The sequence below is a fragment of the Myxine glutinosa genome, chromosome 1 (genome assembly GCF_964187855.1).
Source record: "Myxine glutinosa chromosome 1, kmMyxGlut1.1, whole genome shotgun sequence".
Classification (NCBI taxonomy): Eukaryota; Metazoa; Chordata; class Myxini; order Myxiniformes; family Myxinidae; genus Myxine; species Myxine glutinosa.
In genome coordinates, this window is record NC_136261.1 from 107,284,285 (window position 1) to 107,297,387 (window position 13,103).

At 52.9% G+C, this 13,103-nt stretch overlaps 1 protein-coding gene across 1 annotated transcript in view; it reads right to left on the minus strand.

Moving 5' to 3' along the window:
- LOC144889745 (uncharacterized) overlaps nucleotides 1–13,103 on the minus strand; it is a 48,312-nt gene that overhangs the window by 15,836 nt on the left and 19,373 nt on the right. Inside the window, exon 3 of the mRNA XM_078770931.1 lies at nucleotides 3,499–3,554. Coding sequence (XP_078627057.1) covers nucleotides 3,499–3,554 — 56 coding nt within the window. The remainder of the gene's footprint in view (nucleotides 1–3,498; nucleotides 3,555–13,103) is intronic.

Sequence of the window (13,103 nt, forward strand, 5' to 3'; positions counted from 1 at the left end):
AGTGATGTTTTGAATGTGGTGAGTGAGGAGGAATCTCTGATGGTGTGAGGTAGTGAGTTCCAGAGGGTGGGAGCAGCGATGGAGAAGGCCCTGTCCCCCCAGGATCTAAATTTGGTCCGGATGGGGGGGGGGGGGGGGGGGGTCAGGAGGTTGGTACCAGCAGAGCGGAGGTTGCGGGTGGGAGTGTGTCTGGAGAGGAGGTCAGCCAGGTAGGATGGGGCCAGGTTATGGAGGGCTTTGTAGGTCAAGAGGAGGATTTTGTACTGGATTCTCTGGGAGATGGGGAGCCAGTGAAGCTTGTAAAGGACGGGGGTGATGTGGTCACGGGTCCGGGAATGGGTGAGTAGACGGGCAGCGGAGTTCTGAATGTATTGGAGTTTATTGGTGATTGTTGAGGGTGAACCATAAAGGAGGCTATTGCAGAACCATAAAGGAGGCATTAATCGCTAATAATTAAATAACTCATCAATTAATTGATTAATCAAAAAACAAAAAATACCGTTTTTGACAAAGGACTTGCTCACTATTGTGCCGAAATTTCAGCTTCCTAGCTGAAAGGATGGCTGAGATATCGTCCGGACAAACAACCAAGAAAACAAACAACCAGAGTGAAAACAAGTACACATACATTCAAAGTACACCGCCCCATGCCAAATAATTAAATATGCTGCAGCGCGGCATTGCCGGGGCGCCTCCGGCGCCCGGCAATACCGCAGTGCAGCCCATTGAGGCTGCATTGGGAGGGAGAGGTGTACACTAATTGATTGATTAATTGTATAATTAAAATCAATAAAAGATTATCACAAAATATTTTCATAATCAATTGGCTAATCGCATAACTAAACCAGTAGTGCTTCATCCGAAGATGTATCTTTTAGAAATTTAATTAAATAAGTCATTTATAAAAAATTAAATAATTAATTGATTACTCAATAAAAAATTAATCGATTAATCAATAAATACTTAATAGATGAAATGATTAATCAATAAATCAAAAATATCCTTGATAGCCACATCACTTGGTCACTCATGTCCAAATATTAGCTTCCCAGCTCAAAAGGTGCCTGAGATATTGGCCAAATGAGAAAGAAAATAAATAAATGATTAATAATGAAAATAAATAAATAATAATCATAAAAAAATTAAATTATTAATCAATTTGGTCAGAGAACACATAAACTACCACTATTTCATCAGAATCTGTAACTTAAAAAAAAAATTTTTTTTTGTCATTAATCGAATAATTAAATAATTAATCGATTAATTGATTAATTAATAAATCAAAAATATCCTTTGCAGCCAAATCACCTGGTCATTGGCATGTCCAAATATCAGCTTCCTAACTCAAAAGGTGCCTGAGTTAATAATGGTCAGAAGATAAATGAAATTTAATTAATTAAATAAGTACTTAATTAAACGCTAATAATTAAATAACTCCTCAATTAATTGATTATTCAAAAAACAAAAAATACCGTATTTGACAAAGGACTTGCTCACTACTGTGCCGAAATTTCAGCTTCCTAGCTCAAAGGATGGCTGAGATATCGTCCGGACAAACAAACAAGAAAACAAACAAACAAGAAACCAGAGTGAAAACTGAGTACTCTCTTTCAGCGTGCGTCACTGCCGAGCCCCCTTTGGTGCCCGGCAATGACGATTTGCAATGCCTGGAGATGGCATAGGAAAGGAGCGGTGTACAACTAAGTACTCTCTTTCAGCGTGCGTCACTGCCGAGCCCCCTTTGGTGCCCGGCAATGACGATTTGCAGCGCCTGTAGATGGCATAGGAAAGGAGCGGTGTATAACAAACAACCAGAGTGAAAACTGAGTACTCTCTTTCAGCGCGCGTCACTGCCGAGCCCCCTTCGGTGCCCAGCAATGACGATTTGCAATGCCTGGAGATGGCATAGGAAAGGAGCGGTGTACAATAATCCAAAGAGGACCCAGCCGAGCTACTCTTGGGATCAGACACGATAGAAGATGTCAATAGCTTTATCTGGAAAATCAGTCAAAGGAAAGAAGTTGAAGTAACAAAGGTGTTAAAAAAATTAGATGTCTCAAAAAAAATAATCAGGATCTACAATGCCCTGCTGGTATATCAGTAACATTGTATTGAGCCGAGTGCTGGACATTAATGCATACTGTACAATTAAGCAAGAACAAGATAGTTTTTATGGCCGATGATTGTGGAGGAGCTTTAGGGTAAAATACCCCAATAAAATATCAAACAAAGAACCAAGAAAGCAGACGGAATAACATAAAAGGAGTCACTTTGCAACATTAAAAGCAACTAGGGCATGCCCGTACTATATATATATCTAAAATTATATCCCCCCCCTCTATTTACATGAAATGGTTTGGTTCATGAAATGTTTTGGTCCATTCGCAACGCCAAAGCGAACGGCGAACGCTTTACATGAAATGGTTTGGTCCATGAAATGTTTTGGTATATTCGCAACGCCAAAGCGAACGGCGAACGGCTTGCGAGTACAGTGACAATCCCCCCCCCCTCTATTTACATGAAATGGTTTTAATTAGTTTTAAAACATAGTTTAACGCCAACATAGCGGCAACATAGTTTGCCAACGTGAAATAAATGAATACGCTCTCAAATGTGCCGTCCGAGGCAGAGTGTGTTCGCCACGTTCGGCACACGCGATAGCTCGCTGCTCTCTGATTGGTTGAATCGTTTTTTGGACATAGCTCGGTAAGTAATTGTCCGATTAATATGAAACCTTGAAAAGGCACATCCTCGGGTCCCCAGCAATATACCTGGCAAGTTTAAAGTATATCGGACCGGTAGTTGTCGAGAAACAGCGGTCGCATACACACACACAGAGATTACTGGAATTATAGATAGATGTCTAGGAATGTTTGGCACCTCGACAGCATCAGATGGACAAAGACAATGGAAAGAAGAAGTGATGATAGAAAAGCAGTGGGAAGATAAAAAAGAATGTGGAGGGATATATTTCCTGATAGAAGCAAGAAAAACTAGAACGGCACTCAGTAAAGAGCACACCTCTGCGAGGTGAACAGTTTACGTGTTGTATCCTGGAGTAGACCAGAAAATCACAATACAGAATCACATTTAATCAAAATGATCCATTCACAGCTTTTTGAGATATCCTGCTTTGTATCGTTTTTGGCCTGATCTCCCAATGGTGAAGAATCACTTAAAAAATTATACTAGCTGGATCCGGATCATTTTTCGATTCATCATTTCGTTCTTGTCACAAACGCTACATCTCTGCCAAATTTCGTCTGAATCCGTCCACAACTTTTTGAGATATCTCGTTCACAAACAATCGGACAGACAGGGGTGAAAACATAACCTCCATCCACCTTTGGTGGCGCAGGTAAAAAGGAGACTGAAGCAGAAGGCTTGAGGACATGTAGTAAGCAGAGTGAAGCTATCAAAGGGATACGATACAATGCCATGTCTGCTGACGTATTGCATCGACTGACTGATTGAATTGGCTGGTCGACCTCTCCATACCTGTAGGCTGGCTGCTTTTCGGCAAAGACTGTAGGTATTTTCTGATCGCTGCGAACCTGCAGGGAACAAGACAAAACCGGGCAAGTCCTTAACAGGTGAGTTTGAGGTTATTCTGATGTTGATGCACAAGGAAATGGCTATACAACACAACAATGCAAGCTCTATTAACTTCTATGGATTCTGTAGAACACGGAGAATAAATGGTCAATCAATATATTACATACACACAAAGGTAGGGAGGGCTGAAAATTGAAAACCAAGCATGTATGAAACGGAAGGGAAAGAATTATGGTAGGCAAAAAAAAAGGAGGGTAGGGTAGTTGGGCAGGATGGAAAAGGAGAGGATGGGGAGAGGGGAGGTGAAGGGGTAGGGTTGAGGGGGGGGGGGGTATGAGGGCTAAATAAAGCTTGGAGAAATAGTCGGAAAGGAGTTAAAATGATACTAAAGCGCGGCGTTACGCACGCTGCTTGCGAGCAAGGAGGAAGCGGACAAGCGGTAACTTATAAGCGTCTTTATTTCAGGAGCTCACTGTAACACTCGCGCGCTCCGGGCTGCGCGCCCGGTGTATATCATGAGGCCACGCCTACCCCTCGGGCGTGGCCACCGCCCACTTGGTGCGCGGAATGATGTCACCACGCCAGTGGGCTTTTGTGTCTGCCACACGTGCCCCCCCAGAATTCCCGCGCACCTGGAGGGCCAGTTTGCGGGGCAGACGAATGACCCGGCCGAAGCGCCCCCTGGCGATTGGCGGCGTCCGGGGTGCAGGGATGCCAGGTGGGATGCCCCTGGCTGCCCCTGGGATGGGTGCAGGACCGGGGGGCGGCGTGGCGGTGGGGCTGGGCGGTGCCGGGGGTCCGCCCGCAGGGGGGCGGCCCCGACGTGGGGGTCGGGCCACTGGCGGTGGATGGTCCACGTCGAGGTGGGCCGGCTTGAGGCGGTCTACCGAAACGCGGTCAGGAGTACCGCCGATGTCCAGGGTGAAGTGCTTCGCCCCGGTCTCCAGCACGCGGAAAGGCCCGTCGTACGGGGGCCGCAGTGGTGTCCGGTGGGCATCGTGGCGGACGAAGACGTACCCCGCCGTGCGAAGCTCCGGGGCGACGTGCGTCGGTGGGTGCCCGTGGCATGCCGTTGGCACCGGGGCGAACCTCTGGGCGGTCTCTTGCAGAGCGGAGCGCTGCTGTGCCGCGGACCATGGTGCCGTGGAGTCGGGGAGGAACTCGCCTGGCACCCGCAGCGGTTGCCCAAAGACCAACTCCGCCGCGGATGCGCGCAGGTCCTCCTTGGGCGCTGTCCGGAGGCCCAGCAGGACCCAGGGGAGCCTGTCGACCCAGCCGCCGTCGCGGAGGGTGGCCCGGAGCGTGGCCTTCAATGAGCGGTGAAATCGCTCACACAGGCCGTTAGCCTGGGGGTGGTAGGCCGTGGTTCGGTGCAGCCGGACCCCGAGCCCCTGCGCGACCGCCCCCCAGAGCTCCGAGGTGAACTGGGGGCCGCGGTCGGACGAGATGTCTGAGGGGGCGCCGAACCGGGCGACCCAGGTGGCGATGAAAGCCTGCGCGACATCGGCCGCCGTTGTCGACGCCAAAGGCACGGCCTCCGGCCACCGGGTGGTGCGGTCCACCATGGTGAGGACGTAGGTGAAACCCCGCGAGGGGGGCAGAGGTCCCACCAGGTCCACGTGGACGTGATCAAACCGGCGTTCCGGCACCGTGAACGGGGCCAACGGGGCCTGGGTGTGCCGGTGCACCTTGGCGCGCTGGCACGCGAGGCACGTCCTGGCCCAGCGGCGGACGGCCTTCCGGAGGCCATGCCAGACCAACTTGTCGGCGATCAGCCTTTGGGAGGCCCTCGCGCCCAGGTGGAACAGGCCGTGGATGGCGTCAAACACCTGGCGCTGCCAGCCCGCGGGCACGATGGGGCGAGGACGCCCGAGGGAGACGTCGCACAAGAGGGCCGCGCCCGCGCCGTCGAACGCAACCTCGGTGACGCGGAGGCCCGTGACGGCGGTCCACAAGGCCTGGACGTCGGGGTCAGCGGCCTGGTCCGCTGCCATCCGGGCATAGTCGATGCCGAGGTGGACTGCGTGGGCGACGGCCCGGGAAAGGCAATCCGCCACCGGGTTGTCCTTCCCCGCGACGTGCTGGATGTCCGTCGTGTACTCGGACACGGCCGAGAGGTGACGCTGCTGCCGGGCCGACCACGGCTCGGTGACCTTGCCCATCGTGAAGATCAGCGGCTTGTGGTCGACAAAGGCAGTGAACGCACGGCCCTCGAGCAGATGGCGGAAGTGCCTGACAGCCAAGTGAAGCCCGAGCAACTGGCGGTCGAAGGTACTGTAACGGCGTTCGGGCGGGCGAAGCTGCCGGCTAAAGAACGCCAGCGGTTGCCAAGCTCCACGCACCCATTGCTCGTGCACCGCGCCCACCGCGTAGTCCGAGGCATCGGTGGTGAGGGCGATCGGTGCATCGGGCGCCGGGTGCGCGAGCATGGTGGCGTTAGCCAAGGCGAGCTTCGCGCCCGTGAACGCCGTGTCCATCTGCTCAGTCCAGGTAACGTCGCCTTTGCCCGGCTTACCTCGGAGAGCTTCGTGCAGGGGGCGCAGGAGCTGGGCGATACGGGGCAGGAACCGATGGTAAAAGTTCACCATGCCCAGGAACTCCTGCAGCCCTCTGATCGTGCGGGGGCACGGAAACCCCTTCACCGCCTCCACCTTGGCCGGCAGGGGGACAGCTCCGTGCCTGGTGACACGGTGCCCCAGAAAATCGATTATGGTGGCGCCGAACCGGCACTTTGCGGGGTTCACAATCAGGCCATGCTGGCCCAGGCGTTCGAAGAGCGTGCGGAGGTGGCGTAGGTGCTCTTCGCGGGACGCGCTGGCGACGAGGATATCGTCCAGGTAGACGTAGACAAAATCCAAGTCACGCAGGACGCTGTCCATCAGTCGCTGGAATGCCTGAGCCGCATTCTTCAGACCGAATGGCATGCGCAGGAACTCGAAGAGTCCGAATGGCGTGATGACCGCCGTCTTCGGGACGTCCTCCGGCCTGACGGGGATCTGATGGTAGCCGCGTAAGGGGTCCACCTTCGAGAAGAAGGACATGCCCGCCAAACGGGCGGAAAAGTCCTGAATGTGGGGGACGGGGTAGCGGTCGGGAGTCGTGGCGTCATTGAGACGGCGATAGTCCCCGCACGGTCGCCATCCCCCGCCGGGCTTCAGCACGATGTGCAGCGGCGACGCCCAAGCGCTCTCTGAGCGCCGAACGATGCCGAGTCGCTCCAGGGTAGCGAACCCCGCTTTTGCCACCGCCAGCTTCGTCGGCTCGAGGCGGCGTGCCCGGGCGTAGACCGGTGGCCCGACGGTGGGGATGTGATGGGCCACCCCGTGCTTGACGGCCCCCGCCGAGAAGGTGGGCCGCGTGAGGGCCGGGAAGCCGGCGAGGAGGCGGGTGAATGCGTCCGCTGCCGGAAGCGTACAGACCAACGTGGCCGGAACCGAACCGTTCGGCAAGCCGCTTGGCAAGCCGCTCGTTGAGCTGGGCAACGCACAAGCGAGCGAGCTGAACGTCTCGGCCTGGACAAGATGTCTGCGCTTGACGTCGACCAGGAGCCCATTAGCGCACAGGAAGTCCGCGCCAAGCAGTGCCATGGGCACGTCGGCGGTGACGAACGTCCATCGGAAAACCTGCCCTCCGAACCGCAGAGAGAGGCAGCGTTTTCCGTACGTACGGATGGGCGTCCCGTTCGCGGCAAGCAGCGCGGGGCCCCCACCCGCGGCATGCTTGTCTGACGTGCCGGCGGGAACGACACTCACCTGCGCTCCCGTGTCGCACAGGTAACGGCGCCCGGAGAAGGTGTCCGTTATGAACAGCAGGCTGCTCGAACGGCCGGCGCTCATCGCCACTATTGAGCGCCGGCCCAGGCGTTTCCCGACCTGTTGAAGGAGCATGGCGGATGACACTGCCGAGCTTCGTGGCCGAACTTGGCGTGGAACCAGCACCAGGTGGTGGAGCTGGAGGAGCGCGGCTTGCTCCGCCAGGCCGGTGGAGTTGGCGGGTTTCCCCGCGGTGGCGGTTTTCGCCGCGGCGGTGGGCGGGGCGTGGCGGCGGTCACGAGGTGCGTATCAGCATGCTGCGTATGCTGTATAAGCTGATGCTGTGGATCAGCAGCATCAGCAGCAGTATCAGCAGCATCAGCCACGAGGGCCGTGACGGCCACGCCGACTCTCGCCCGCGTGTCCGAAGCGGCGAAGTACTTGTCCGCCTCAGCCGCCAATGCTCGGGGTTCCGTTAGCCCGGTCCCGGCCAACGCGAGGCGAACCTGCGCTGGAAGTTGGCGACGGAAAAGCGCCCGGAATAGAGAACCGGGGGCTTCGTCGCCCAACAGTGACAGCATATGGTCCATTCGGACCGACGGGCGCGTGTCACCGAGCTCGGGTAGATCCAGGAGGCGGTCGGCCCGTGCGTCGTCCGTGAGGCCGAACGTGGCTAGGAGTAGCCGCTTGAGTGCCTCGTACTTGTGGCCGTCCGGTGGGTGGCGAAGGACGGACACAACTCGAGCGGCCGTGCCGGGCCCGAGGGAGGCGACGACGTGGCAATAGCGCGTGTCATCGCCGGTGAGGCGCCGAAGCTGAAATTGGGCTTCGGCCTGGACGAACCAGACTTCGGCCTGAGCCTCCCAAAATTCGGGAAGTTTGATGAAGTGGGCTTTTGTGTCCGCCACAATACCATGTTTGCAAATGTAATATGTATTTAGCTGTTTATGCCGCGTTTGGTGTAATGGCATGCAATTGGCTAGCTGTTTATGCCTTTCAATTATCAGATTAATTAGTAACACCAGATAATGTAGTCAGTAATTGTTTATAATTGAAAAAGCTGGACTTACAAGTCAGTAGAACTGAAGTTTCGGAGAGAATCCACACATCTTGGTCATGGCAGGTGTTGAAGTGAAGAAGAAGCTTGAAAATTGTCACGTGACCTCAACCGTTGGTAGGATGAATTGGTCTGTCGACCAATCGGGGTGTCTCGTGACGATTGCAGACGACGTGGTAGGGATGATATAGAAAAATCGTTGGTAGGATGAATTGTGTGCTGTGTTTCTCCAAGCTTTGGCTACGGCTTCCCCTTCGCTCCCACCTTTTGTTCATATGTGTGTTGTACCGTCCACCAAACAGCGATGACTCCATCTACATCTCACTGTCTGATAATATGGACCAACTTCTATCTACCCATCCCAACTCTCTCTTCCTCATATGTGGTGATTTCAATTGTCACCATGCCAGTTGGCTGGGTGTGGGTACCTCTCTCACCAGCCATGGCTCTTCAGCAAAGGACTTCTGCGACTCACTGGGACTGACACAATCTGTCAATTTCCCGACCCGGATCTCAGTCAACGGAGCATCTTCTCTTCTGGATTTGGTTATGACAAACTTCCCTGAAAATGACTGCTGCTCTTCTTCTGCTCCAATCGGCTCATCTGATCATGTGCTTGTCAAAGTGGACATCTCTCTGACCATTCTCAGAGAGCCTCCTCAGCGTCGACGAGTCTGGCATTTCACTCAGGCCAACTGGCACGGTCTTCAAGCAGCCATCAATCATCTGGACTGGTCTCCCATCTCTACCGCCTCTGACATCAACTCATCCTGGGAATTCTTTCAAAGTAAATTGCTCTCTCTCATGCACAGATTTATCCCATCTCGTCTTCAGTTGTCATACCCTTCCTCCCGTCCATGGTACACGGAATCTTGTGGTGAGGCTGTTGCCCTGAAACAACTTGCTTTCGTCTCCTGGAAAGCAAATCCAATGGAAGGAAATCTTATTTCCTTTCACAAAGCCCGAAACAAGTGTGTGTCCACCCTCAGGAGAGCCAGGAAACAATATCTCACCGTTCTCAAGACCGAACTCTCTTGTCTGTCTCCCTCTTCCAAATCCTGGTGGCGTCTGGTCAAATCTGTTTCTGGTGTTTGTTCCCCCTCCATCCCCTCCCTCACCTCAAACGGCTTAACGGCTGACTCCGCACGTGAAAAAGCTGAATGCCTCAACTCTGTGTTTGCCTCTAAATCTTGTGTCCCAAACCCATCCCTCTCTGTACCCACCGTACCCAGTCGTACCCAGCTGCAACTTTGCATGGACTCTGTGTCCTTTCCTCCTGACAAGGTGGAAAAGTTTCTGTCAACCCTCGACTCTGATTCTGCAACTGGTCCTGACGGCATCAGCCCACGGGTCCTAAAATCATGTTCTTCCACTCTTTCACTCCCTCTTTCTGTTCTCTTCACCCTATCTTTTGCTCAAGGTCATCTGCCATCTGCTTGGAAATCAGCCAACATCACCGCTTTGCACAAAAAAGGTGCAAAAACAGATCCCAGCAACTACAGACCAATCAGCCTTCTCCCAATTATCAGAAAGTCATGGAATCCATCATTGCTTCAGATATGAAATCTTTCCTCTTCTCCAATGGCTTGATCTCTGATCATCAATTTGGTTTCAGACCTGGTCACTCTACTCTGGACATGCTGCTTCTGCTTTCTCAACAATGGATGGAGGTCCTCAACGCCAAACAGGAAATTAGAGCTGTCTCCCTTGACATTTCACGTGCCTTCGATACGGTCTGGCACCCTGCTCTGCTCACCAAACTCTCCTCCTTTGGTATCCATGGAAATCTCCACGCATGGCTGGCGGACCTCCTCTCTGGTCGTAGTCAACGTGTGGCCCTGAATGGGTTTCTCTCATCTCCTCTTCCTGTTCAGGCTGGAGTTCCCCAAGGTAGTGTTCTGGGCCCTGTGCTTTTTCTGGTCTTCATCAATGATCTCTCTGACTCTCTTGAAAATCCTCTCTATCTCTTTGCTGACGACTCTACTCTCTGTCGCTCCATTCCTCATCCCTCAGATCGGCAGTCTGCAGCCTCCTCACTCTCTGCAGACCTGGACAAAATCACAGACTGGGCAAACAAATGGAACATGTCTTTCAATCCTGATAAATCTCACACTCTTACGATGTCTCTCCGAAAAGACCGACTGGAAAACCCTCCCATCCACTTTCTGAATAATCCTCTCCAAGACGTTCTGTCACTCAAGCTTTTGGGTCCCACTATTTGCCATGATCTTTCCTGGGAAAACCACATTTCAAATCTGGCCTCCAAAGCCAGTCGCCGACTGGGCATCCTCCGTCGTGTGAAGTCCTTCCTTGGCACACCTGAGCTCCTCACCACATACAAGGCTTTCATCCGCAGCTCTATGGATACTGCTCTCCCCTCTGGTCTGGTGCTCCTGCCTCACACCTAGCCCGTCTTCACGCTGTTGAAACCAAAGCGTTCAGAATCATTGGAATCTCCCGCGATGAAGCTAAGTCCAAGGGCCTTTCACTCACTCACCGCAGGCAGGTTGGTGGTCTTTCCGTCTTCTACCGACTCCTCTCTGGCCTTGCCCCCCCAGCCCTCTCTGGGCTCTGTCCCCCAAATATTCCTACAGGTCGCACAAGATCTGCCTGCAATCCTCTTATGGTTAAACTGCCAAAATCAAGACTTTCTGCTCACCTTCACTCCTTCATTCCTCTTTTCTCCCGCCTCTGGAACAAACTCCCTCACTCTCTTCAATCCCACTCCACCCTCCAGGTCTTTAAAACAGCTGTTCACCACCATCTCTTATCCTCCATCCAAAACCTTGATCTTTTCTACCACCCCCGCTAATTTCGGTCCCCATGTGTTTGATACCTCTCCCCCCACCCCCCCCCCCCCTCCCCCTCCCACGCCTCCTGCCCCAAAGCCCTCTCCCTCCCACACTTCTCCCTGCTCTCAAATGTTGTGGTTGTGTGCTTCCCCTTCTCTCCCCATCTTGTCTTCCGCTCCCTCTTTTGTATATTTTGTTTGTCTGGTTGATTTGTTTGTGAAATAAGTGTTAGCTCTTTCACGAGCCTCGATTCAGTATACAAAAAAAAAAAAAAAAAAATCCTTTTGGGTATAAAATAAATTCCTCGTTGAGTAAAGGTATCCAATTGGGGGAGAATTGAATCACCATCACTCAACAAAAGTGGCGGTTTGCAATTAAATCTGTCATGGACGTGGGACAAGGCTATAGCATCTCTGCCACGTCATCTGCAATAGAGGCCTTGCATCACGTGAGCGTCGTCCATGGCAACCGGTTCCGGCCGCCATCTTGGGTGGCATAAACAACATGGCGGGAAAGCTGTCGTTTGATCAGAAGGACCGGTCAGTTTACGCCCGTAGCTTGCCCGTTGAGGCGTTTTCGCGGTATTGCGAGAAACTGAGGCTGTGTCATCTGCCTGTGGACCCGTACGCGACAGCAGTTACACAATGGTCCAAGGATCACGATGTTTTTCCTAACGTTTCCTACCCGGACATGTACAACTTTTTCATTGACAGCACTGTTAGTCCTTACACCCGCGAGACGCTTCGGGCACACAAGAACCTGGAAGCTTATAAATATTTTGTAGCTGGTTTCGTGTCAGATGTGCTTTGTGTTAGGACTGATAACAGCATCCGAGTGCTGACAGCAAAGGTGAGTCAAAGGTAGAGATATCTTGTTGAGAATTGAGTGCTTTAGATAGACTACTTGCTGTTGTAATTTTTGTTTTTATTTTTCAAATGATATGAAAATATATTCAGAGACTAAAAATCAGTAAACGATGGCTCAGTTTTATTTTATCATTATGCATTATATGCATCTTGTTTTAATTTTCCAGGTTAAATAGTCTATAATTTTAATTTTCTTTCCATAACTCTTCAACATTTATTCTTTAATAACAGAAGATTTTATACCCTGAACATAAGCATGTGATTCAGGCTTTCAAGCGGGCCTAAAATTCCTAATAGATCCTATTTATGGTGGCGGTGTAGTGGTTGCCACTGAGCATACACAATCGCCTTACACCTGCCGAAGACGCAACCAGGGAGCGATCACTGTACCGAGCTCACCCAGGCCGCCCGGACATGCCCAGACGCACCTTTCCCGGGCATGCCTGGACTCGCCTTTTACCAGGCTCGCCCAGGCCGCCCGGTCTCGCCTTTCCCGGGCATGCCCAGACTCGCCTTTCCCGGGCTCGCCCAGGCCGCCCGGGCACGCCCGGTCTCGCCTTTCCCGGGCATGTCCAGACTCGCCTTTCCCGGCCCGCCCAGGCCGCCCGGGGACGCCCAGTCTCGCCTTTCCCGGGCATGCCCAGACTCGCCTTTCCCGGGCTCGCCGAGGCCGCCCGGGCACGCCCGGTCTCGCCTTTCCCGGGCAAGCGCTCCGGCATGACGTGTTTGATTGCATATATATATTGCCGCCCGATAAACGGGCTTTTCAGAGTACCCGAGTTTTGGTTTTTCTCAATAAAGAAACTCGGACGAATTCCCGTCTTTTGTCGCGTCAATCCTTTCGACTCACGTAGGAGCACAACTCCTTCACTGGTGACCCCCGACATGGACACGGCAGTTGCCCTTAAACTGCCTACCTTCTGGGAGGCTCACGCAGTGGTTTGGTTCACCCAGGCGGACTACCAGTTTGCCCTGCGAGGCATTACCGCCGACGACACCCGTTTCCACCATGTGGTAGCGGCACTCGGCTCCGCCACCGCGGCCCGCGCCTCCTCCAGCACCCGCCAGCCGCTGACAAGTA